The sequence below is a fragment of the Ipomoea triloba genome, chromosome 5, assembly GCF_003576645.1.
Source record: "Ipomoea triloba cultivar NCNSP0323 chromosome 5, ASM357664v1".
NCBI lineage: Eukaryota > Viridiplantae > Streptophyta > Magnoliopsida > Solanales > Convolvulaceae > Ipomoea > Ipomoea triloba.
In genome coordinates this window covers 18,974,164-19,001,923 of record NC_044920.1, presented here as the reverse complement: position 1 = coordinate 19,001,923, position 27,760 = coordinate 18,974,164, and the positions used below count along the sequence as shown (strand labels likewise).

The 27,760-nt window shown below is 34.7% G+C and overlaps 2 protein-coding genes and 1 non-coding gene across 3 annotated transcripts; 1 reads left to right on the top strand and 2 right to left on the bottom strand.

The window, feature by feature from the left end:
- Nucleotides 1–9,896: 9,896 nt before the first annotated feature.
- LOC116019011 lies at nucleotides 9,897–13,096 on the bottom strand. The gene is made up of 2 exons (XM_031259074.1): nucleotides 12,676–13,096; nucleotides 9,897–10,342 (listed from the first exon to the last, which is right to left on the bottom strand). Exons 1-2 carry the CDS (start codon nucleotides 13,015–13,017, stop codon nucleotides 10,133–10,135), a joined length of 552 nt encoding a protein of 183 aa, XP_031114934.1. The 5' UTR covers nucleotides 13,018–13,096; the 3' UTR covers nucleotides 9,897–10,132.
- Nucleotides 13,097–18,356: 5,260 nt separating this feature from the next.
- On the bottom strand, nucleotides 18,357–21,960 carry LOC116020345 (glutamate receptor 2.8-like). Its single transcript, XM_031260825.1, has 5 exons — nucleotides 21,711–21,960; nucleotides 20,101–21,440; nucleotides 19,689–20,001; nucleotides 19,188–19,591; nucleotides 18,357–19,101 (listed from the first exon to the last, which is right to left on the bottom strand). Exons 1-5 carry the CDS (start codon nucleotides 21,958–21,960, stop codon nucleotides 18,583–18,585), a joined length of 2,826 nt encoding a protein of 941 aa, XP_031116685.1. The 3' UTR covers nucleotides 18,357–18,582.
- A 5,499-nt stretch (nucleotides 21,961–27,459) lies between these two features.
- On the top strand, nucleotides 27,460–27,533 carry TRNAV-CAC. The gene has a single exon. It is a non-coding gene; the product is annotated as a tRNA-Val (tRNA).
- Nucleotides 27,534–27,760: the final 227 nt, after the last annotated feature.

Genomic DNA, 27,760 nt, shown 5'->3' with positions numbered 1-27,760 from the left:
TACCTAACCTGACGACGGCTATTGCACACTTATCAGGGCACTATGAACCTTCCAACTTTTGGCTCAGCACAAAATCTTATAATTACATTTACATATAAAGTCAAACTTTCAAAGGGGTTTGGATATTTGAAGTATTTTTCTCTACCACTCAAAAGTACAAGCAGTTGTTTGGGAATAAGTATGAAAACTAATAATTGAGTAATGCCCTAAATAGGGTCGTCAATATAAACATACTCCAGTATACTTCATAATGTTACGTTATTTATCATCATACACAAAAACTTGCGGTTGAGTGCCGCTATCTTATAACTTTACATTATTTTTGTTTTGCATATTGCATTGATACTTTCTCCGACCACATAATCCATTTAATTATTAAATAAGACGGATCAAATACTTATTGGAGTGTTTGGTAAATAGTTGTTAGCCGATTGAGTTAGTGAATTTGACCAGTTGATAGTATTAGCTGATTGTAGAAAGATATTTGGTAAATTAGTTGCTAACTGATAGTTGATTACATACAAAATAGCTTTTTTAAAAAGTTGATCGATAAAACTGATTTGAGCAACTTTTGAATTTTAGAGTTTTGAAGCAATAAGTTGTTACAAAAAGCCAATTAATCAAACACTGATATTGGTTATTTAACCAAGTCAAATAACTAATAGTATTTAAACAAATCAAAATTGACTGATAGGTTAACTATTTTATCAAATTGACCATTGTATTTTGAGTCAATATTTTTATATTTGTTAGGGAAAATGGTCAAATACACCCTCAAACTTTTGCTAAGAAGTCAATTAGGCCCTTGAACTTTTGAAAGTTACAATTAAATCCACAAACAGTTTATTTTAGAGCAATTAAACCCACTGACCTGTTGGTGACTTGTGATTGCAGGTCAATTAGGTTTCCGGCGACCTTAGGGCGGACCTCTGGCCAAAATCCGACGAACCTTAGGCATTCAGGTCAAAATCAGTCATCGGCGAACTGTCGCCACCGAAGAAGGCGACCAAACTAGTCGTCTTCTCCAGTCGATGGAAAAGCCATCTCCGTCAACTAGAGATCACCATCTCCGTCTACTAGAGATAGGTCGCCATCTCCAGTTGACGGAGATGGCTTCTCCGTCGACTAGAGATTGCGACCAAACTGGTCGCAATCTCCGTCGACCGGAGAAGGCGAACAATTTGGTCGCCTTCTCCGGCGGCGACCGTTCGCCGGTGACTGATTTTGAGCTATATGCCTAAGGTTCGCCGGAGTTCGACTGGAGGTTCGTCGTAGGGGTCACCGGAAACCTAATTGACTTGCCATCACAAGTCACCAATTAGGTCAGTGGGTTTAATTGCTCCAAAATAAAATGTTTGTAGATTTAATTACAATTTTCAAAAGTTCAAGGTCCTAATTGACTTCTTAGCAAAAGTTTGAGGGTGTATTTGACCTTTTTCTCTATTTATTATTTTTTAATACACATCGAAATGCTATCCATTTAAACCACGAAGAAAAAAAAAAGGAATAAGGTTCAAATTGGCCACTGAACTAACCTGAAAGTGCAACTAGGCCACTGAACGAAAAAATGTGCAATTAGGCCACTGAACACTCCAAATTAATATTTTTTAATTTTTATTTTATTTATTTATTATTAAAAACTTATTTTAAAACACTACATCACCATCCATGTAAGCATGCAACCTGATGAAATGAAAAGTAACATGCTATCAGGTGAAATTGCATGCATTTGGAGTGTTCAGTGGCCTAATTACACATTTTTTTCGTTTAATGGTCTAATTGCACTTTCAAAAAATGTTCAGCGACCAATTTGAACCTTATTCTAAAAAAAAAAAAAAGAAGATATTCCACTTTCTTACATTATCTTTGTAGCCAGTTAATAAAAGTCAAAAGTTAAAAAATTTATTAATTATTATTCATGAAGCACAAGCTCTTTAGCACTCTGTTTTACCGTTTACGTACTGAATCATGAAGCTTTGAATATTAAAACGACTATTTCTTTAATTAATCAATTAATTAGGGAAAAAGGCAACATCCTAAGCTATGCCGGCTGGCTGCTTCAAGATCAACAACATCCAACCTCCTCTGTTCTGACCCCTAGAATTTTAAATTAAATTGTACTCCGTAAAATTTAGGTTGTGTGAGTTTGATATTGAATGCACTGTATCTATTACATGAATGTACCGAAATTACTATATGGATGCATGATATTTACTACACGAAAACACAGTATATTCATGTAGTAGTTGTCAGTTGTCACGGAACTGGACTACGTAGTTATTCTGCATTCATGTAAAGCTTACCGTGCATTACTGAAGAAGTTCGCATGTTCTCACGTTAATATATGTTCTCACATGAAAATATATATTCACTTGAATATATCAAAAGTAGTTAAATACCACTTTAGTACCAATTTGGGGATAAAAATAGCGAAGTCAATTATACATCGAAGACAAAAAATGTGTTATCCTCATAACTTGGTCACATCTGCCTCAAATTAGTAGGCGAAGTTCATTGACAGTAATTCCTGCACATCTCTTTCCACGATCACTACTCTGTCACAATTAGGATTGGAATTGACACATAAATTTATCCAAATATTATGGTTGCTTGAGAGTGAAACAAGAAGGTGCAAGGAAGGGTGTTTGACATAATTGCATGGAAGATGAAGTGGGGGATAAGAAGTTAAGAAAAATAAAGAAAAGTGTGGTTTGAAAATAACAACCAAAATAGCATTGCTTTCTTACTATAAATTCACTCTTGGCCATGCTGGAAGGGACCTTGAACCATCCGTTAAGTGATGGCGGCCGTTTCTCTTCGTCTTGATTCCATCCACGTGTGTGTGGATGACTGCGCTGTTCAAATTAAACGCCGTCAGTCTCGGTTCGACGAGACAGACAGGAACCGCACCAATTTTGTTCACATCTCCGATCCTTCTGATTAAGCCCACAAAATCAAATTGTCAATATGAAACCAAATTCAATTTATTTAAATTTTGTTAATTTTATATGTGTGTGTCAAATATTTTAAAATAAATTATATAGCAAGAAATACTATTTAATTATTTTTATGTGTATAAACATATGCACGCACGCACGAGGCACGACACATGCACAATACATGCATGATGCATCATACGTCATTTTTTAAACTCTTTTTTATAGTCCTTGTAATATTTGACCATGAATCTATTAATATCGCTTTTTAAAAATAAATATCTAAAAAATCAAAGGATAGAAGATGAACTATTTCTTGTTGTTGATCATTACTCTCAACAAGGAGCTGAGCCCACTTTGATTTGAAAGAAATTGGCTTTTAATTTGACATAAGCTGCCAACAGTTTCTAGACAATGACCCATTTTTCTTCTTCTGACATCTAATTAATTTCCGAAATGTGTTGGAAGCAACAGAAATGGGTTGATGGTGTTTACCGTCGATTATTAATAAATATTTATTTTTAAATTTTAATATATTAAAGATTATCTTTAATGTATGAAGGTTTATTTTTTTTAAAAGATAAATATAAGCAAAATGAGCTTTCAGTATATTATGATAAGTTTTAAAAATTGAACATTAGTATATATACTAAAAATGAATATATGCGTGCATGCGTGCTTCATCCCTTTCCCCCAACTTCATCTACTCCCAACAGGAAGAGCTCCGAGCGCTGCCGGCCAGTGCTATGATGGAGCGTTGAGCCGGCGGTGCTATTAGTCGCCGTCCATCTTTCGGCTGTTTTAGAGTTACGTGTGAGATCTCAGATCATCTCCTTTCGTCGTTTTCAGAGAAGGCTTGAGAGTCTATATCCAGATCTGAAAGGTTTTCTGGCCTCTTGTTCCATTTATTTTGCTTTTCCTTTTGGTTTTCTCTTCGGTATCTCTTTGCTTCTTTGATAAGGTTGTTTCCTCTTGTTTTTCTGGCGTGTTTCGTTTTCTTCTCGTTTCTTTGTCGAGTTCTTCTCATAACTCATAAGTGTGAAATGATAAAAATTGCCATACATACCAGAGTCAATCTTAGCTACGTTTCACCATATCATTAGTAATTTTAAAGAAGCGTTAAGTTCTTCCAACGACTTTAGCTTCAAATTTGTGAAACAATATGCGATTCAAGTTTTTGTTACGACACTAGATAGGACCGTAATAGATAGGAAACTTTTCGAGCAAACTTTTGGCTCCTAACCGTATTCGAGTCACAGCAAACTCCAATTTCACACTTCGAGCGTGTGAGGGCTCCAAGAAATAAAGAAGAAGAACATGAATAAGAACAATATATTTCTCTTGAGTGGTTCCAAATCTTTATATACAATGGACCTATTTATACTAAACTATTAATACATATAATAATTAACCTACTAAAATTATACTAACTATACAAGGTAATGATATACATAACTTCCTTATACTAATTATAGACTGCTCTAATACATACATGCCTTCGACTTCCTTTTCCTTACCAATAATCTTCTTCGTCAAAAGATCCTGGAATAGGTAATAACCCGAAAAAAAAAATAAAAAAAGAGACAACAATTCAAAGCCCGTGTGATTTAACTAATAGAAAGCAAATTAAAAGGAAACTTTGGAAGGTATAATATAGATGATAGGGGTAATGATGAGGTTGCAACAACATTACCCCTACCCAAAACCAGAACAAATAACCCATCTGCTAGAGTAATCATAGCCCTAAGGTTAGAAGAAAATATGTGGATAAAACATTAGGATTACCTGTCATATGGTCACTAGCCCCTAAGTCAATAGCCCACAGTGTATACGAAGAAGACACACATGTAACAGGATTACTTGTTTGGACAAAGGTTGCAGAAAAAGACAGTTGATTGGATGGAAAGTGGGATGGAGACTACATAGAAGATGACACATTAAGCTAATTAAACGCTGCTAACTCTTCATCTGTCATAACCACCATATGTGTTTCAGACCTAGAAGTTGTGTTAGCAAATATTTGCTGTGTGTGGGTGGTTTAGGACATTGGCTTTAGAAATGACCTGGTTCTCCACAATTGAAACATACCTTTTGTCCTGCATGACCTCTTCCAAAGCCACCACGTCCTCGATTGCGACCACCTCGACTATTATACCTTTATTTATTATAACTCCCTTGCGACAAAAATGCACTTCTTTCACCATTGCTTCCCTATGATACAAAAACACTCTTCTCGAAAAGTTCATTGTTGTCAGTACTTACTGTAGCATTCTGTATCTAAGAGAACACTTGGTCCATTGACCCTAACTCCTTGTTTCCCAACAATTGTGACCTAAGAATCTCATATTCTTTGTCAAGCCCGAAAATACAGCTAAAGGCAATTAATTGATCAGGTTGTGCTTTTATTTTCTACACATCGGTTGTGATAGGCATTCAAATACACAAAGCTTCACTTAAACTTTTGAAATCATAATAGTAGCCTCTTGCATTGAACATCTTGCAGCCAGATACTTTCAAACTTAAAACCCTTCCTTTGAAACACCCTGCTACCAGACTAGACCAGGGGATAAACAAAGAGGAAGATGATCACTAGAGGACCCCTCCAGCGAACACGCCGGGGCCCCCAAAAACAACTCCCTCCAAGATTCATTAACTAAAATGAGATCAAGCTTTTCCTCAGCCCAAGCTGAGGTCCCCCTTCCCTGTTCCCACGTAAAATGATAACCCTCAAACCTAAAACCCTCCAACCCACAATCAAAAACAACTTCCCTAAACCCTCTCGCTAACCACTTCGAATGAGGCACTTTACCCCGCTTCTCATTCAAACTCAAGAGATCGGTAAAGTCACCCATGATTACTCAAGGCAAAGAATGAAGGTTCGAAAGGTACCTTAATAAATCCCAGGATTCCCGCCGACGCCATCTTTCAAGATACCCATAATAGCCTGTAAACTTCCACCATATCCCATTGTCCTCCAATCAAACACGAGCGTTGATACAGTTGCTAGCATAACCCATCACCTCCACCTCCACACCATACTTCCAGAACAACACAACACCACCGCTATGCCCCACACTATCCACCCCCATACACCCTTCAAACCCCAACTATCTACGCACACTTTCCAATTTAGTCCTACCACACAAGGTCTCACACAGAAAAACCAATTTTGGCCTCATACGTTGGATAATCTCCAACACACGAACTGCCGGCGGGTTGTCAAGCCCTCAACAATTCCATGCAAGTAGACTCATTGATCCTGGCGGGTTTGCACAGCAGCACCCGCCCCATGCACATTTTTGGCATCACTATTGAAAGCCCAGAAGTCATAAGCCATATGACTTTCCCAGGTCTCTAAACCCCCGTCATAGTGTCACGAACAACTAGGAATTCGAAGGGTCGATCAGTAAGTAACCTCCCCACCGCCGCAAACTTGAGACCCTCCAGCTCACCCACCACGTCATCCACACCTCTGCCTTCTTCTTCATCAAGCGTCAGAGATGCACAAACATCTTCAATAGAACAGGAAGAAGACGTCGTATGAAAAGACACAAGGAAAACCAAAAAACCAAACACGCCATAGAGATGAGAAGGAGACTTAGTATAGAATATTTTGGTTATTATTTTTTTATTAATAATAAAAAGGGCGGCCTTGCTTCTCCCCACAAAGTAAACCATTTTTTAAAATTAAAAAAAAATAATTTTATGTACTTTCATATTTTAGAATTTTATGTTTGTTACTTTTAATATTTAAATGTTACTACCTCCGTCCCATTTTGGATGTCTGATTCGTTTAACGAGGCTTGACTAAAGTTATTTTTAATCCTATTTTTCATAATATTAAGTTTATCATTAATATATAAAATTTATATATTTAGAAACTACATTAAAAGTACTATTAAACACAAAAAATTAAATTTAAAAATAATAAAAAATTACAAAAGAAAATAAGCAATGAAGAAAGAGTTGGTTTGACCAATGAATAGTAAATAGGACAGGTAAAATGGGACAGAAGGAGTATTATATTGATATAAAAGAATAATTGTAAAGAGAACATAATAGTCGTGTCTAATCATGAATAGCTAATTTTATTAAATTCTAAAATTATCATTGTGCCTGTATTTATTAATTTAAATTTTATATTTAAATAAACAATATTTATTTATATTTTTATTAATTATTTTGGGTAAGGGTATTTTTATCATTTGATTATATATTCTTTTTCTCTCTTTAAATTACCAACCAAACATTTAAATATAATTTATTATATAATTTCATAAACCAACGATACGAAACAATGGAATATCATTCATATTCTATTATTTCTCTATTCCATTCATTTTACAATCATATTCTTACTCCCTCTATTTTCATTTTGTCAACCAAACGTCATGTTAGTAGTTCAGAACTCTTGTAGCGTTTTCAAAAAAAAAATCAAATATCCAAAACACCTATATACTATTTTTAAAAATATAATTATGTGTAAGAACGTTTCACGTGAGATATATAATATTTTTAATTTTAAAATAAAATGTTAAGTACATATGGGGAAGGGTCTGACGGCTTTCTGGCTTCCCCTTTTTGGTTGTTGCTTGGTGTGGAACTCAACCAACAACCCAAAACTAACCTCTTCTTAAATTTTGTTAATATACAGAACATTATTTGTTAAACATAGTTATTATTATTAATAAATTATTATTATTATAAAATATACATATATTTTTAGAAGTATTTTTATATGTTAACTACTAACCGTAAATAACTAATTTTACCAAACATCTCTCTATAAATAACTAATCCAATCCGTAATGAAAACCATTAATACATTCGGTTGTCCGCTAACCACTAATTGTCAAATAAGACATGAACTCTGTTTGGTAAAGCTTATTTTAGAGCTTATAGTTGATTTTTTTAAAGTTATAAATAAGTTATAGGCTCTGTTTGGTCAAACATGTGGAACTTAAAATAATAGTTTATTTTGAAACACTACTCTCAATGGCGTTTCAAAATAAGCTCCTAGACTTTTTAACCTTTTTATCTTTATTAATTTACAAAAATGACACCAATACCCTTCACTAATCAAAATTCTAACATTTTAGTTTATCCTTTTATATCTTTTTACATTTATCAACTAATTGAACAATTATTTTACTAAACACTTTAATTTCAATTAATTAACTTTTTAGCTGCGCATCTCAAACATAGCCATAAATTCAAAGCATCTGTTTTCAAATTATTTTGGCTTGTGTGGATGTTGTTGGCACGAAATGGCATCTTCTCATGGGTATTTAACCAGTTGGTCACTACATCATTTGCAATTCAGGTTCCTATTGCAATAATCGTCTGCTCACTACATCATATTTGTTTTCAAGAGGTATTCTACATTTTTAATAGCATTTAGAAATATTTTAAAATTTTAGATCTATATCATATTGTGAAGCTATTTGTTTATTTTTCTAATTTATGATAATGAATTTTATAAGGATATAGATATTTTATATTGAATCACGCTAAATTGTAGATGTGTCTATTTGCCAATAACCTTGTGGTTTAGTGGCACAACGCTTTTCCAAACGAGAGGTTATTTTAGTAGGTTGAGAACGTAGTTATGAATAGATACTAGTATACTACATTTATAACAGAGTCAGCAGTATCCAAAGAAGGGTTTCTAGTATTTGGATGACTGGGGGCAAACTGTAAAAAAAAATTAGTGCACGTTAAAAGGAAAACCACGCACATTAAGAAAGAAAATCACTCATCTAAAACTTTAGAACGACGCACCTTAAGTTTTAACAACTGGCGCACCTTAAGCACACAACACAGAAACCATGCACGTTAAGAAGAAAAATCATGCACCTTAAAGATGCAAAAAGACCAAATTGCCACCGCGTTTAATCTGTGTTCAATCTGGGCTGATGATTTTGATTAGATCAAGGGCTGGGATTAAACTTCATCTTTTACAGAAAGCCTATTACTGCATTTGATCTTTATTAAATGTCATCTTTTACCGGAAACCTATTACCGCATTTGATCTCTATTTTAAATATATATAATACTTGGTAAATTGTTGCAATGCTAATGGACCAGCAGCACTGTTTTAATGCACTTTGTTTTTAGTACTATTGACTTTGTTTTAATGCACTTGTGCATTCACTTTTGATCTATTTAAATTTGGAGTTAATACCCAAAATAGTCCTCGATTATAGTGGGTTTACTCAATTTAGTCCTAAATGACTTTTTATACTCAATTTAGTCCTCGACTTTGATGGTTTTACACAATTAATCTTTTGTTAAAAATTATGTTAGTTAACCGTTAGAAATATGATCCTAATGGTAATTTCTCATCCTTTATCCCATTTGGGATGATTCTTCCTTCTTCCCCTTATTAAGATCCACGTAGAAATGCAAATTTCGATACCAAATCAACTTCAACTCTAAATAAATAAATACAGAGTAAATAAATATTTGGATACGAAGATTTACATTTATGTGTGGATCTTAATAAGGGAAGGAAGAAGAAATCATCCCAAATGGGATGATGGATGAGAAATTACCATTAGGACCCTATTTTTAACCGTGCACTAACAGAATTTTTAACAAAGGACTAAATTGGGTAAAACCATCAAAGTCGATGACTAAATTGAGCACAAAAAGTCATTTAGGACTAAATTGAGTAAAACTACTGTAATCGAAGACTATTAGGTATTAACTATTAAATTTGTGATAAACCTATAATATTGTTTTAATAGACTTGGTGCAATGCTGATGGACCACCAGCGGCACTGTTTTAATGCACTTGTTTTAATATTGTGCCAAAAAAACATGTATGAGACTAAAAATTGTCACACATTAATAGTCCCATCCGGAAAGAAATATGATTGATTATGTTAGGTTGCAGGTTGAAGCTTTACCAAATGGTTGCCATTATTATCCAATAAAAAATAAAAATAAAAATAAAAATGAAAAAGACAAATGAAGAGTGCAATCACTATATGAAAAATGCTAGGCTTTGGTGCTGTGATTACAAGGACATAAGTTCCCAGAGAGTATCTGAGGAATGTTATTATGTTAAATTTATGTGAAACACAGTAATAGAGAACACAACAGAAGGCAAAACTTAGAAGTTTCAGAAGATTCATCTGACTAGTTTAAGGTAGTTTCAGAAGATTCATCGACTAGTTTAAGGTGTTAAGTACCTAGCGACGTTTTTCCAAGAAATCCTTGGTTCTCTTCCTCATTCGTGTGAACACAATGACAACGCAAGCAAGGATCCATGGAGGGATGCGTCCACCAGAAAAGTTCAACTTTTTGGCCCATTCAGGAGTCTCTTTCATCACCACTACAATCAATATGGTAATGGCAGCAACCCCAACCAATATTCTGGTAATCGGTTGGATTAACGAATCCTGAAACCAGAAAAAAATGTTTAAGTACGTGCCAAGGATTAACATAAAAGGAAAAAGGGCCAGCAAGGATCCATGGAGGGTGTTATGTTATCCTGTCACGGGCAATAAAACTTAAAGAAAAATGACGAAAGAATAATAGTTGGAAAATGAAAAGAAAACACTGGGTTTGCTTGAGACCCAAAACTCCCTTGACCCTTTATGGGATTGAATTTCTCCTCCCTTTCATTGAAATTGGTTCCCCTATTTATATGATAAAATACAACTCATAGAATGGCTAAAATCCAGCCAATAAACTAAATAAGCTAAGTAATTTGCTAAAATCTTCCAACTTACTTCCGAATAATTAAACTACCTAAACTAATTCGAAGACGAAGAGTAAAAAGTTAAATAACTATTTAGTAATTTATTAATATCTAAACTATGCAATATAATAAAATACGGCTTCCTAAATAATCATGGCCTCGGCATGTATCAGAGGGATTCGTATTTTGGAAATAGCATGCTCTGGTAAAATGTCCAAGTAATGCTAGAACATCTTTTCTCAAATGACCTACAGCCAAAGATACAGGATGGACATGTGTAAACCCCAACTTTGGTTTCCAAATAGACAAGGCATGAAAATTTTGTTGTCTTAGTATGAAAGTGTAAGTAATTTAGAACATTAGAGCTTAGTTCATTCAAGACAAACAGTATTAGCATGATCTATTCAGTATTCTCGGCATTTTGGGTTTTTAAAATAGCATATAGAATTTTTGCATATCATCATGTCAACATAAAACATATATGTTCAGCCACCAAAATGCTACAATGCAAAGTACTCGAGATTCTAGATGGAGCAAATGGAAAACACTATTTCTGCACAACATGTTCTCATAAAGTTGAAAGGTGGGGAACTGGGGATTATTAGTGGTCATGGATCATCACATCATGATATGTGTCAGGGTTGTGTATGGACCACTGCCCATTATACACAGTGAATTCGTTTTGTCAACTACAAAATTGAAACCTTGTTTTTTAATAAGAATAATCTTAAAATTGAAGCTTGTTTTATTCTGAAAACATAAAATTAAAAAGTACTAGAAGAATAGATAACTATCAAAGGTAGAGTGAAACTTTTAATGGGAAAGGACCTTTGTAAACCAGCCAACAAAATCCACAAGAAGCACAAAAAAAGGTAAACTGTTAGGCATAGACATCTCATATTTGGAATTTGGAAAGCAAGTCAGAAGTGAAACAAAAGAAAAACACAGTTGAACAAAATCCTACAAATAAACCGGAAAAACTTGAATACTAGATTTTGCTAATCTCGTGACCTTAATTTCACTCACTCACTGGTTTAAGGCTTAATTGAGGAAAACATTGTCAACCTGTAAAATTTTTCTTCCTTTTAGGTACAAAATCAATTTCAAAGACTCAAGCAGCTTCGAAAAGCATATTTCCAGCTGAAACAAATATTCAAACCCATCTAATAATTGAGAAGCCAAGCAACTGGGGTGAAAATCTTGGTTTCACTCTCTCTTCTGATCTTTTTCTCCTCCAACTTTCAGCCTAAATCTCTACACCTTCTCAAGGATAGTAGATCACTTGAGCAATGAATTCTAATCTAGGGTAGCCTGGAATTAACATAGTCTTCATTTTTAGACACAGTTTGGGAAAGGAGGAGTCAAAGTTCATCTTGATTCATTTTCCAAAACCATCTATTACTTACAAACTAATGGTGCTTATAAGTTCAGGCCTCAGATGAATATATAATACATAGATGATTAAAAAAAAAAATACTACTGAGCAAAGAAAAACAAAACCAGAACCATCATGTTAACTATCATTCCAATTTCTTCTCACAGAAATTCGTGTAAATATCACTATATCAGTCCTGATCATAGTTTCTCCAATACAGAGTAGAGTTAATACCCAATTTAGTCCTCCACTATAATTTCTCTCGATTTAGTCCTAAACGACTTGTTGAACTCAATCAAGTCCTCAGCTTTGATGATTTTATCCAATTGAGTCCTTAATTGTTAGAATCAAGGACTAAATGAACAAAAAAATCACTGTAGTCAAGGACTAAATTGAGTAAAATCACTATATTTGAAGATTAACTTCGTAAAACTACTATAGTCAAAGGACTAAATTGAGTATTAATTGAGATGAAATTACAAGCTATCTTAACAGACTACTCAATTTTGTAAATCATTGACCTAATTAAACATAAAAAGTTATTTAAGACTAAACCAAAAAAAAAATAAAAAAAATCACTATAATCGATGACTAAATTGGGTATTAACTTACAATAAGTAGACAAATACATGCATATTTGAGTGTGTATAACTTACCTTAGGCTCTCCATCGACATGAATAACCGATCCATCAGCGTAGGTGAGGATGGATCGGCCGTTGCGAGGGTTGAAGCGGATGGGCACGCCCCGACCCGAATCAGGGTTGAAGGCGTAGATGGATTTGAAGCCATACTTGTCGAGGATATCGCGAACCTCCAGCTGATCCTGTTCCCAACCACCGAGGCTACACTTGACCACCTCGATCGGGCCCTTCCCTTGCCGGTACAGGTGAATTTCCACCTCCGGAACCTTGGTGCCCACTCTCGGATCCGGGTTCGATAAAAGCGGAGCAGACTCGCCGGCGGTGTTGGTCGCACGGCTCTCTTCGATTTCTCCCATATCCGTTGGACCGTTTCTCTCTTTACAGTTTAGTCTATAGGTGGCGAGGAGAAAACTGAAAACTCTGAAAATGTAGTCATTTAGCCGGTAGGGGTCATATACTCATCTAACCGAGGTTAACAAGGCATTATGGACCGCATTTATGTTTCTTTATGTTGTGAATTTCTTTTATATTGTGTTATAAAATTTTGTATTTTTTTTTTTGAATACTACTAACTCTATTAGAATGCAGTTACTTTCTCAACCTCAACCTATTGAAGCCCTATTGAAGCACTGACTCCACTCTCCACTGAGGCTCGAACCCACCACCTCCCATATAAAGAGAAGGGTTTGATGCCACTGGACTACAAATTTTGTATTTGAAATAAATTAGTAATTGTGTCTTATGTTATGAATTTATGTGACTGAAAATTTTGTGCTTATGAATACAAATTATGTATCTAAATCAGATTTGAAAAATAAGTAAATATATAACATGTATATGTGTCTTGTATTGTTATTTTTTGTGTTTTGTGTTATGATATTTTGTACCTTACGAGTATGAATTCTATATTTCATCGTTTCAATCAAAGATTCATAATACTATGTGAACTCTGGTCCATGATATAAATTTTCAGTCACATATAGAGAACATCTATGGTGCTAGGGTCTAGAGATGTCAATCTTAACCCGAACTAAATGGGCTGGTCTGATAAAATTGAAACTGACGAGTCGATGGCCCAAATGGGTTAGCTATGATATCTACTATTTTATACAATAATTCACCCCTTATTTTAATTGTATTTCCCTTATCTTAGTGAAATTGAGAATTGTTTGTGTGTTATATTGTCCAAGTGTTGAATTATCTACAAGGAACTACAAAGGAGGAATTTTGGAACATTTTGGACAAGTTCTGGAAGAAAAGGAAATTACAAGGAAGAATACAAATTGGAAAAGAATTGGAAGTTGCCTAATGGGCTAAGGCCCATCTACCTCCTATATATTCTACATATTCTCTACAATTGAAGAGGTTCCCTTACAGAGTTCTCAACCCTAGTTAGTTTTAGTTTATTTTTCCCTTCTCTTTATATTTCCCTAGCATAGTTATACATTAGATTATTTAATTTCAAGCTTGGAATCTTGGATTGAAGTTGGATTTGTTCTTTATCAGTTTAGTTTCTCTTCCCTTTTATTTCTTACAATGTTTATGCTTATTTATTATTGCTTTGTTTTGTTTACTTTAACCATGCGTGAGTAATTCGCTTATGGGTTTGGATTAGGGATTAATTGTTAATCTTGATGTTCAATTTATGATTAATTGCATAAAGGGATTAAATCTTTTACCTAGGGTTTATGTTGATTTGGGGATTTCTTTGTACTTGTTAATTGATTTGTGGTCACAATTAATTGCTAGTTTAGGAGAGGGATTCATTACAACGACAGTTGGATGGAGACCTCGAGCCTTACCAATTTCAACCTAATTTTCCTGCTTTGAAAGTAGAGGTAATTTGGGGGCTTACAATGCTTAGGTGCTTAAGGTTATGATTGATGCATCACGACAGTGGGGCAATCTTAGCCTAATTCTCTTATTGATTATGAAAGTAGCTGAGTAGAATTCTTTTGTGCATTGCCCATATATCCCTTGGTTAATTATTTTTTCCCTAATCCTGAGTTTGTTAGAACATCAAGGTTACAATCCCCCTAATCTAGCTCATACCTTTATCATACAGTTTACACCTTAATCAATTGCTTTCTTTTACATCCTTCAGTCTTTGTTGCTTGGATTCTATTAATTCATATACTTTAGTGCTTGGTAATTCACACAATTACGTGCCATAGTCCCAATCCTCAGCGGAACGACATTACACCATTTTTACACTCATCATTTGTGCTCATCAAGCTAGATGAAAACCATTGGCCCAATAAGTCCAATGGCCTGATAGGGCTAGCTCGAAAGCTAATGGGCTAGCCCGATAACTCAAACTACTGAAAGTTGGAATATAGAAATGGAGGTTTAACTTAAATGAATGATGGGAGTGGGTTCGAGCCTCAGTGCAGGCAACTGTTGACTCGTTGTACTTCAATAGATTGAGAAAGTAGCTATGAACAGATACTACATTGTAACAGAGTCAGTAGTACTCCAAAAAAAACTTAAATGAATGATGTATAAATTTATATTTATTAGTGTAAATTTGTTAGTTTAAAATATAATTATAATTTATTTAATAGTAATATAATTTATATATACTCGTAATATTTTTGTTTTTACTTTATACTTATAATATTATTAAGCTATAAAGTTTATAAAATTTCTAGTTTATAAATTTTCACTTAATTTATGTAATAAATAAAATTTACATTAATTATATAATTATATTAATATTAATATAAAGTTACAATTAATTGTATTAACTAATACTTGTAAAAACTAATAATCATAAATGCATACAATCTATCACGTACTACATTAATGCGCACAATTTAATATTTTAAGCACACGATGTACAAAATCTACTCCGGAGTAGATTGTGTACATTCAATGTAGTAGATTGTGTACATCCGTGTTGGTTCTTACGTTCTCACATAAGGGATGGTTCTGATTGATCATTAATATATATATATATATATATATATATATATATGTATATATATATATATGTATGTATGTATGTATATGTATGTGTGACTGTGTGTTATATAATTATATAACTATATAATGTTTGTGAATGATTTAAATAAATATATATACAAAAGAAGTTTAATAAATACCTTTAGCATTTAATTAATCTTGCTAGGTCAAGATTAAAGGAGAAATTAAGAGTTCAATTCTTACTATTAACAACATTTTTAAATTATAGTACAAAATTACAAACACATTTGAATTTAAAAAACAAAAATTAAATCAACTTGGGGTGGAGTAAAAAATAGTAATGAATTGTGAGATTAAAGACAAAATGAAGAATTACCGGGCGTTTGGTTAGAAGTAATGAATTAAGGGGAAAAAGAATTATAATTCTGTAGGAAAATAATAAGACCGAGATAAAGTAGGAATTCAAATTACATGGTTCGATATGCAGGAATAGAATTTTTGAGAATTGAAAGGATCAAACTAAAATGGTGGTGGTGGTGGTGGTGGTGGTGAATTTCAATTCCAACAAATGGAAGTAATTGAAATTGCCTCCAACTAAACAATGTAATTGTGCTCGCAAAGAATTAGGTTATAGTTGAATTATAACTCCATCTTACCAAACATGTTCTTAAACGTTTTTGTCAAAAAAATAAATTAATTAAAAGTTGAATGCAAAGATTAATTTTTTTAAATTTGTTTATAAACGGAAAGGTGATGAAATTAGGTAACTAACTAATAAAGCCCTACGTCCAATTACTTACTAATGATCTAGTCTAGTTAATTAAATTGATAAGCAATGAACATGAATAGTCAAGTTTACGCTTCCATAAGTTTGTCTTCTGAACTAGTTCAACAACTGGTGCAGTGAGAAGTTCACCCAATTAATAACGAACACAATAAGAAGACAATGATGAACACACAGATCTTGATAACCCAATTCAGAGAATTAAACTCCTACGTCTGGGAGGCATCACATGAAATGATGGAGCGATATACCGAATCACAATGATAAACACGAAGAACCTCAAGAATGTACATCTACAACTTAGCTAATCAAGACGAGCTCCTTCTTTAAAGAATCGGTGTAAGATCCCCCGACCACCCAAATTAAGGCTCCCCTCAATTGCAACAGACTAGTGTCAGCTCCATGTGATAATCGATCAGCCCAAAAACAACAATGGATAAGATGACTGACTTGACTTCAAATATTTATCCAATAGAGAATGATTATCAAGTCATTCGAATTAGCTCTCTAGATATTCTCAAGGTGTATCAGATCTATCATTTTATTAACAGGTGATAACTTGTTCTTACATTAACATATTTCTAAACATTCATACTTTTTAAATCATATTATGCATTATTGTTTGTTGTATCATATATAATAGGAAAAATGTCAAATAAATTATTGAACTTCTATACTCTAGACAATTGAAACGTCATGAGTATTTAAAAAAATAAAATTATAAGAGTGATCAAATGGTTGGTCAATTACATAATCCACTAATAAATTGAATAACAAACCAAATATTTAGCCTTTATAAGACTGAATATCAAACGCCAATTGTTATCAGTTATGCCGATTACAAAAAAATAAAAAAAAATTAAAAAAATAAAAAATTAAAAAAACAAACAAGAGCACACTATTCAAAATTAATTTGCACTTGCCTAGCTCAGGCCTCAGGTGGTATTTTTCCCCAAAAAACAGTTTCTAGCAAGGTAAAGATTTTCTAACTAACTGAGTGGCTAACCACTCAAGGCACAAGTAAAGGCACCAAATTCCCTTAAGCTAGGGAATTTCTAAAACAAAAAGGTAAAGCACTACATAGAAATGGTAAAATGGATTACTGTGTGCAAATGTTATTGTTGAGAAGGGAGAATCAAATATCATCCCAACATGTTGGGAAGGGGGTCCTCGGAAAGCAGAGCTTATTCTATGTTCAAGAATCAGACTAGTCTAGTAGTAACAGATCGAATTCTTATTAGCATAGAAATAAGCTTCTAGAATTGTTCATTGGATAGGCCAATATCAGCTCACACTAGTCTAGTAGCAACAGAAATCTTATTAACATTACCAGACACTATAGCAAAGACTCTAGCCTGTGTTTGTTTTGCGTTTAGATTTATATCCCGATATCCAACCTTGTGGATAACCGTGTTTCTTATAACACTTCTCAATTGTATAACCAGACATTCCATATAAAGTACATTTTCTGAAGAAAATTTATTTCCACCATTAACCAACTTGGTTGGCGTGAGTGGTCGTGCGCTTTTGTCTCTTAAGAGAGGCCGGGAGTTCAAACCCTCTTGTATAGAAAACTCAATCTGGTAAGCACTTTGCCTTTTAATTGGGCTGACCCGATACGAACGGAGTATGGTACAGACTTAAAAGTGTCTTCTACAATTAGACCTGCTCATGACACCTCATGGCCTGATCCCAATTTTTTGTTTCCACCATTAAAGGTAAATCACCTATTGTTATTGGAGTTGCCTGTGCCCTGTAGTGCTATTCTTTACTGTAGCTACAATCTTTTGATTCATTGTATCATATAGGCTAAAATTAACATGCATTCTTTTCATTGCCATGCAACTGTCTCTCTAGTTTAATCACTATGTCAAAAACCATATGCATGGGAGGCATAGATCTAAAACAAGCACTCCGGATTTTATGCTGGAAAACTCATCATTCAAACCTTTTAAGAAGAGAATAACTTGATCATCTTCACGCTCATTTCTAATTTTAGCATCTAATTCACATGAGCACTTCGAAGCACTCAAACCACATGAACATTTCAAATCACATTCACATACAAGAAGTGGTCTCAATCTTTTACACTACAAACTGATATTACAAGGGAAAGTAAAGCTATATATAGCCATCTAGAATAAAAGACAAGAAAACCCTCTAACAAACTTACCCGAACATAACAGAACATAATAGGCATATGGAAACGACTTTAACCCGGACTAGAGTACTGCACCTCCAATGCCATTCTCACATTGGCATTGTTCTGTTCTTCCATATTCAAGGGCACTACAACACTGGAATTCGAAGAAATTCTCAATAGGTCAGCAGGAACTTCACCACCTTCTGCATCTCGGATTTTCTCTTTGGGATCTCTAGGTGGATCAGCAGAAGTGTCTCTTTGATCAAAATGTCTGCAAATTGCTACAACCTTTGACCAAACACTAGTTTTAGAATCCAAGATTGTCTGCAGACATGTTCTGTTCTGGTATACATACTTGACTAGGAAAACTAGGAGGCACGATCCCGTTATGCCCCCAGTAATGGCAAACAGTCCTTCGAAACACTGTAATTTCACACTTGTTGATCCCAGCAGTGCGCTGTCTGGCCCTGTACATGTTTCTTCATTTCCGAACCCTTGATTCCCAATCTCCAAAATCCTTCCGTTTTCTGTCAGCTCGATCACTGCCCGTGATACATCTGCAACTAGTGGAGACCCTCTAGGGAAAACCTGAAAATTTTTCAATCAGACATAAAGAAAGAATCAGTAACTATGCAGTTGGCAAGAAGTGACAGTGAGACTGAGAAAATGCTTACAAAAGCAAATCCATCAGTGCGGTAAGACGGTCCAATGGTGTATTTGCCACAGTATTTGGATTGGAAGATTTTGATATTAGGAGCTCCATCAAAATATGCTGATATCCCGCCATTGTTACTTCCATTAGACAATGCGTTATGGAAATCCTCGGGATATTTATACTTCTTGATCTTGGATTCTTGAAATCCTTTTTCCTTCAAGAGGTCTGGTATGAATGAGCCTTCTGGACAGCCAACAAAGTCTCCGTTCTTGATTAGCTCGTTCGCATCTTGGATTGCCGGTTTAAGACGTTGTACTGTTAATCTTGACGACAAGCTGGCTGTATAAGTCGAGTTGAGAATGAGTACGACGAACATCCAAACCACCACAACGAGCCGTGCAAAATTACTCACAATTCTCTCTCCTGCAACAGAATTGGTTCAATCTGCAGCAGTTGAGTTGGACCGAAAGAACGAACCAAGTTTTTGATAAATAGAAAGAAGAAATTAAAGACTACTTACTATGTGCAAATACTAGCGTCGAGAATGGAAAGTATAGGATCATTCCGACATGTTGAGAAGGAGGGCCTCGGAAAGCAGAGCTAACCCTGTGTTCAAGAATCCAGACAGCCATGCCAGTGAAAACGAAGAACACTATGCTGGTTAGCCAAAGTTCTTTCGTTAGGGGCTTCAAAAAGGTCCATATGTTGTCCACATCCTCGTACCCTATTGGGACTACACCGAACACCCCTCCTTCTGCAAAGGGCAATGTGAAGTCTGCATACTTTGAACGGTTCACTGTGATTGATATATCCCCAGCTGCAGCATCAAAGTTCTGATCACACGACATAAAATTAATCAGATATGATCAGAAACTAGGAAAATGAAATACAAGAATTTGGTTATGATAGTAAAGGAATTTGTTTAAGTTCACCTGAAGGAATACTTGGTATACTAGATCATTATAAGTTCCTGCACTTGAGCCATCGGGTTTCTCAAAGGGAACGAGCTCATAGGGCACAGCATATTGCAACGCTGACATGACTGAATTGAAGACATCAATGTAGAATCCGCTAACTTGGGTTTTATTGAGTTCTTTATCCCTTTCCACTCTCACAAAGTCTGTAAAACCAGACTTCACTGGCACTCCGACTCTTAGCTTCTTACCTGCAACTGGGAATTCCCATCCCCTGGGAACAGTATTTGATCCTCCTGGCCATATGACACTACTCTTGAAGATTTGTCTTGATGAAGAATAAAAATTAGTGCCATTCGTCTTGAAATTGATTCCTCGTGAAGGTGTCCAGATTGCCACCTCTCTCTCCCCGTTTCCAACCACATTAAGTATTTGAAACGATGACGCTTCTCTCTTTCCATCGGCAAGCTGAAACTTCCCGGAAATCCCTTCAAATCTTGTCCCCAATATTGCTTGCAGAAGCTCAGGACCTGATTCCGAGACTCCAACAGCAAATGGATCTGATGAACTGTCTAGAACTTCTTTAGCCTCTCTGCCTCTTCCTACTTTCTCTGCAGCCTCAGCTAATGCCCACAAAGTGTCATATGCCCACAGCCCGAAAACACTCAAATCTGCTCGTCTAAAGCCTGGATGATCAAGCGTTTTAGTCTTATCTTTCAGGAGTTTGCTTTTCAACCTCATTTCAAATGTACCAAGTCTTTTAGTCTTGGGAATCAAAGGCTTTACCCCTAAGACCCCTTGCATTGCTTCTACAACATTCGAGTCCATCAAATACATTACATCCATCAACGTTTGTGTAATAATCCAAGCATAACCCTCATTCATCATCCCAATTTCCTTGGCTTTCAGAAAAAGCCTGGCCCCAAGATCAGTAGATGTTTGCACCACAAACACCCTCGTCTGCATTGTCATCATCTTGTACAGTTCTTTGAGCAAAAAATCAGATGATGCCGAAACAGGAAGTGGGCTCTTGTAGGAGATTCGGACATTTATTTCTTGGAATGCATTAGACAAGTAAGGAACAATGCCATGGCCAAACTCGGAGTCCTCAAATATAAGAACAACCTGGCTCCACTTGAAGGATTCCACTATGGCTGCAATGGCACCAACCTGAGCATCATCGCTTAGGCCTGTTTGAACAAAGTAAGGGGAGCCAGGGCGAAGGGACGGACTGGTTGCTGAGAAAGATATTACTGGCACTTTTGCTATGCCTCCAAGATCCATCACAAAGTTTCCTTGTGCTGATTTTTGAGGTCCAATTATTGCATCAACCTTTGCATCTTTCAGCAACTCGACACCTGTTTTCATATGCCAAAACAGATAGGAACAGATACAATAAATACTTAGAAAAATGAAACAGATAGGAGTATCTGCATAGACTGCATCATTTGGAACTTACAGACAAAGCTATTTAATCAGAATCAATCATTTCAGATACAAGTGGATCATGGGATTTACAAGAGTCTCAATTCACTATGTACACTGAGATCATATCCATGAATTCATATAAACACGAATAGAAGATTTAGACAGTTTGCAGAACAAGGAGACAAGGAAACAAGTGGTACCAGAAGATGCGGCGGTGAGAGTTTGGTCCTTTGAGTCTCTAAAATGGAGAGCCAGCCTGGTTGAGTAGTTGGAATGAAGTGAGTAGAAATCAGAATGTGCAATTGACAGGAACCTACTCCCTATTCTTCCTATCAATGAATTTGAATCAAGAATCACCCCAACTTGGAGTTCCCTATTAGCAGTGCACAAGAGTGGATAATGCAGGAAATGGAAGCAACATATGAGGAGGACCAACAACATTTTCATCATTTCCTTTCCTTTTCCAAGTTTGGACTTTGATAATGCAGCTAATAATATGTCATGGACATATTTATATGAGACTATTATTCTCTATAGATGCTTCCAAGTCCTCTTTTTTCAGTTGAACTGGTAAAAGTTCAACTGCATGCATTGTCTGCTGCTCTCAGATATGGTACATTTTTTCTTGGTCTTATTTATTTCTTATATACCTCATTCAAACCAGAAGAAAGACCTCGGAAAACTTGCCCCGATCAATCCTTAACTAGATTAGTCTCATCTTCTAAGATACGAATACCTATATCCCATACCAAAAAACACTAAAAGAAAAACTTAATATTTAACTGGATTAGTCTCATCCTTTAAGATACGAATATACCATACCAGAAAAGACTAAAAAAAAACCTTAATATTTAGTTGGATTAGTCTCATCTTTTAAGATACAAATATCCCGTATTAAAGAAGAATAAACGAGAGACTTATAAGTAGAGCAGACAAAAAAATTTTCAATGGAGAAGCTGGAAAATTTTTAAGTTTTACTCTAAGTTGACTTGACCTGTAGAATCTATGAATATTTTCACTATGACCCCTCAAGTCTATGGAACTCATGTATAGGCCTCCTACTTTCCAAAATATAACACAAAAGCACCTATACTTTTTTTTTTTTTACATAATCCCATAATTTATTTACAGATTCATTGGGACCACAGTTCATTCTAATTATTCATAATTTACCTTCCTTGAATGATTCACTCTGTCATCCACCATTAAAGCATATATATCATATGCCAACTAGTCTTCATTATGGCATTCATTTCTTGAAAAGTTTCCATTCCTTCTGTATCTAGCTATGCCAGGGTTAATCACAGATTTCATAACAAGCAGATTTCTGGCACCTATATATATTTTTTGAATTTCTTTCTATCTGGGAAGTCATATATACCTTTTTCGGAATGGAGATTCCAAAACATTTCTCTGTTTGTTTTGTGCTTGCAGTAGCTTTTCTTTACCATTTCCATGGCACCAGTAGAAGACCAGAGTGGTAGTGCTATAGAGTGTAGTTACAAGTCTTGTTGGACCAAACAGAACAACAGAAACAGATTAAGGAAAGGCTTGATACTATGAGCATTCAATATTACCCCAATAACTAAAGGCAAAGGGAAGTACTGGTTGCAGAGATTACTGGCACTTTTGCTATGTCTCCAAGATCCATCACAAAGTTTGCTTGTGCTGATTTTTGAGCTCCAATAATTGCATCAACCTTTACAGCTTTCAGTAACTACAGACCTATTTTCATATGCCAAAAAGATTTTAAAAGAAGTCTTAAGTCATAAGTATCATGTAAAATGAGAACATATCCACTGAATGGATATAAAGATGCAGAGATGATTTAGACAGTTTGCAGAAACTAGTACCAGAAAATGCAGCATTGAGAGTTTTTTCTTGAGTCTCTAAAATGGAGAGTCAACCTGGCTGAGTATGAAAATAGAAATCAGAAAGTGCAATTGACAGGAAGCTACTCCCTATTTTTCCTATCATTGAATCTGAAAAAGAATCACACCAAAGGAAATGGAAGCAAAATATGAGGACCAAGAAAAGTTTCCTTTCCTTTCCTTTTGCAAGTTTGGAATTGATGATAATTTCATATGAGACTATTCCTCTCTATACATATACAAATACATAGAACTCGGAAGGGGTTTGAATTTGAGAGGCTTTGGCTAAAGGAGAAACATTGTAGGGAGATTGTTACTAGCTATTAGGAGAATTCCAAGAGTTTGAATATACATTTAGGGCTTTATGGAGTTGGGGTGTAAATTTAACTAGAAATTTCTAACCTCGAAAAAGATTTTCGTTTGGGCTAGATGGAAGTGGTTAGAAGTAGATGAAATCCCCAAGGAATCCATGCATTTACTGAAGCTCAACGCCAATATATATGGCTTCTAAACCAGAATTGCTTTTGGAAACAAAAGAAGTTTCTTCCAAAAGTCTGTTATTAAAAGAGACGCAACAGTGCAGTTTTCAAACTTGAAACTTCGTGCACTTATGTTGCAATATTTTACAGAACTATTTAGTATTTACATCAAAACCGGGGAAATTGGATCCAGTACTGAGTTGTATTCATAAAAAAATTTCAGAATCCCAAAATGAAGGTTTGCTTTGAGCTATCAATTCAGAAAAAGTGAAGTCTGCTATTTTCAGCATCCATCTGGATGGATAAAATTTCAGGGCTTCAATGAATCCAATCCTGAGTTTTATCAAGCATTCGAGGACATTATTGGAGAGTGAGTGGTGAGGCTATGCCATGAATTCTTTCCCATCAAATGAAAAAGTGTCAAATAAATCATAGAACTTATATGGTTTGTGCAATTAGATATCGAATAAAAAAAAGAAGTATATAATTAAACTATTTAACATTAAAATGTGTGCAATTGATATTACTAATAGGTAAGTAACAAGTTACAGATAAACTTTTGATTTAGTATGCTACATGAAAAATAAAATAATTTTTTTTATTTAAATAAATTGAAAAATAAGTCTCCTCTGTCGACGTTGACCGAGGCGGACTCCCCGTTGACATTGACGAAAGACGTCCTCCTCCTTCTACGTAGATGGGAGCTTGTTACAAAATATTACTATGAAAATAATATTTCTAGAAAAATAACAAGCACAAGAAACGAAAGGGTTTTCTAGTTAAATCTGAAGGTGGAAAGTTTAAGTTGTGTACTCACTATACTGTCCTTAAAACCTTATTTGCTACCTTCCTTGGTGCTAGGAGCGTTGTAGCATAGGTTTCTTACGATAAAACAAGCTACGACTTCAAGTTTGAGCACTCAAACTATGAAACCCGACGAACTAGAACAAGGCTTTGATCACAATTTGGCAAAGGCTTTGATCACAGTTTGGCAAAGAAAGGAGTAGAAACAGAGTTTCGAGAGAGAAAATAGATTTTCGTTGTATATCATAAAATCTGTTGTTCTACAATCAACTTATATATGAGTTGTAGGATTAAATAGCATTTAATCATGACATTAATCTGATAATAAAATCAGAGATATAACTCCTGTAATAGCAAGCCATTATCTAAGAAATAATTGTGTAATTTAAAATTGGAAATAATTTGAAATTAATTCCGTAACAGATGAATTAAGACTCTGAACGGTCACAACCCTAATCGACATTAATCTGATAATAAAATCAGTGATATAACTCCTGTAATAGCAAACCATTATCTGAGAAATAATTGTGTAATTTAAAATTGGAAATAATTTGAAATTAATTCAAAATTAATTCTGTAACAGATGAATTAAGACTTTGAACGGTCACAACCCGAATCGTACATGAGACGAGACGAGACAACGAGGGGTTAAACTCGAGTTGATCAGATTACACGAGTGGACAACCATTCGACCAAACCTGAGTTGATCGAATGGTAGCAATCCACTACTAGGGGTTAAACTCGAGTTGAACAAATTACACGAGTGGACAATCATTCAACCAAACCCGAGCCGATGGACGAACTGTTAGCTTCACCATTTTGGTTCACGAACTGTGTACAAGAATTTTCCACGAGTTGATAGGCTGAACCATTCTAGTTACGAAAATTTGGCATAACTAAGCCTGCAAAAACAACCAATTTTCCGAACGACATTTGTGTCTGCAGGTGTCTGCACACACGAGTCAAGCCTTAGAAAAGCTCTTATATAAATAGTGGTGCAAACTCACTTCCCAAACCAATGTGGGATAAAAGTTACTTTAATGATTTTTCCCTCTATTTTCCAACTCAAATGAGTCTATTTTGAGAACCAATTTTCCATTAACCCATTATCCGTTTTGAGCGTACAATATATCAATCTCTTCGTCTAACTACGAAGAACCCGAATCCACTTTGGTGAACCAAATCAAAAGTGGACCCCACATAAATTTGTACAACAAAATAACCACTTAAAATACCATTTTATGCTATTTTTTTTCAATAGAAGGCAGCTTCCTCCTCCTCCAAACATGGCAAAACGGTCGTTGATGATCTCAATCTCCATATGCTAGCCATTTAGGCTCAATGAAACCTCCGGTCCCTTCCTGGTCTAAGAGCCCCATGGATCAAAGCCATAGTCACCAGGAAGGCTGTGAGTATGAATTTCTTGAAATATCAGATTCATATAGACCGCAGAAAGTATCTAGGAACATTCAAGTTAAATCACTTCTTGCTTAGATAGCTTTCAATTCTCCCTTTTTCATTACTCTATTTTTTGTTTTCCCTCATTCTTCATTTCTTGGGTCGATAAAACTGCAAAAGTATGTGTTCCTTTAGAGCATTTAGAAGGAGGCGCCGCTAAGAAACCATGGCTGCCTCACTTTAGTCCGTTGTGGACGAAAGAGGGGCATCTATGGTTGCCTCCCCTTTGTCCAGATTCGACGAAGAGGAGGTAGCCAGGGTTGACTCCTCTATGATTGTTTGCAGTATTATCTTTTAATTTTTAAAATAATAACTAAAAATTTTTTATATATAATTTGTCATGTCACTAGAAAAATAACCATCCATATAAGCATTAAATTTTAACAATAATTATATTAAATGTCAAGTCATTAATTTAACTTCTTTTACTTGAGCAATAGGTAAAAGATGATAATTACACATTTTTTTGTATGTTTAATGTTTTTGCACACATTTTTTGTTTGATAGTTTAATTGCATGAACCATACAAGTTTGATGACCTATTTGACACTTTTTTCCATTATATTATCATCTAGGGTACAACTTACATCGTGCATTTGCTCCAAAAAGATATTCAAATTATATATCTTTAATTAACAAGATTATGTATCTATAAATAATTAAATTGAAGGTATATGGTAACTGTAGATACATAATTATTAAATGCAAGTACATATAATGTTTTTTTAGTACTATTGACTCTGTTACGATGTAGTATCTGTTCATAACTATTTTCTCAACATATACTGAAGCACAAATAGTCAATACCGTCCCCCATTGAGGCTCGAACTCATTACCTCCCATTTGGGAGAGCCACTTTGTAATATATGTTAATTGTAATATATACATAACAAGATGTAGACATTTCTCATGTTTCGACTCCCTCTACTTTATTTCTGAGTTAGATTATGAGAAATCTTAGCGATTGCCTTAGCAGTTAGCGGTCAATTCAAGATTCATATATATTTCCTAAACATATAAAAAAGTATTGAAGAAAAAAAAAAAAGAAAATGAAAAATTGTTTGACACATGTCATTTAATCAAGTAACATAATTTAAAACCAAAAAACATTTACACATCACTCCTGATACATTAAGTATACACTATATTACAATTAATTAATATATGAATCTATATAAATATAAAAATTCCAAGCTATTTAAATAAATGAGACTATAAGTCCCCAGATGAATTAAGATACCCTACTTGATTTATAAGCTCATGCAATTCTGCTAGGCACAATTGCATAGAGTATTAGACTTGTTATAATTATTTTAAATGTTACCTATAGCGTCTTTGTCTGGGTGGTGTAGTTGATTATCATGCTAGTCTCACACACTAGAGGTCCCTAGTTCGGATCCGGGCTTAGACAAGCTTGCTATGACAACTTGATAACTGGAGGCTTTTCCATTATTTTCCTTGGGGTTCTAAAATGTAGATGGAGTTCCCTATCTGCTATCACTCCTTTAAGAAAATACTGATTAACTTGATCACATAAAACTTATCAGTTTTGGTCCTAATGTCGTATGATTATTAGTGAATCATTAATTTCGATCTATGAATTTAAAAATTGTCAATTTTAGTTTATAATAATTTAAT

Bases quoted from the DNA above. Each gene is read 5' to 3' on its own strand.
- LOC116019011 (XM_031259074.1), bottom strand. From the start codon at position 13,017: ATGGGAGAAATCGAAGAGAGCCGTGCGACCAACACCGCCGGCGAGTCT. The intron at 10,343-12,675 runs GTAAGTTATACA...TTCTGGTTTCAG, and splicing joins ATGTCGATGGAGAGCCTAAG to GATTCGTTAATCCAACCGAT.
- LOC116020345 (XM_031260825.1), bottom strand. From the start codon at position 21,960: ATGATGAAAATGTTGTTGGTCCTCCTCATATGTTGCTTCCATTTCCTG. The intron at 20,002-20,100 runs GTGAACTTAAAC...TCGTGTGATCAG, and splicing joins TATACCAAGTATTCCTTCAG to AACTTTGATGCTGCAGCTGG. The intron at 19,592-19,688 runs GTAAGTAGTCTT...ATTCTGTTGCAG, and splicing joins GACGCTAGTATTTGCACATA to GAGAGAGAATTGTGAGTAAT.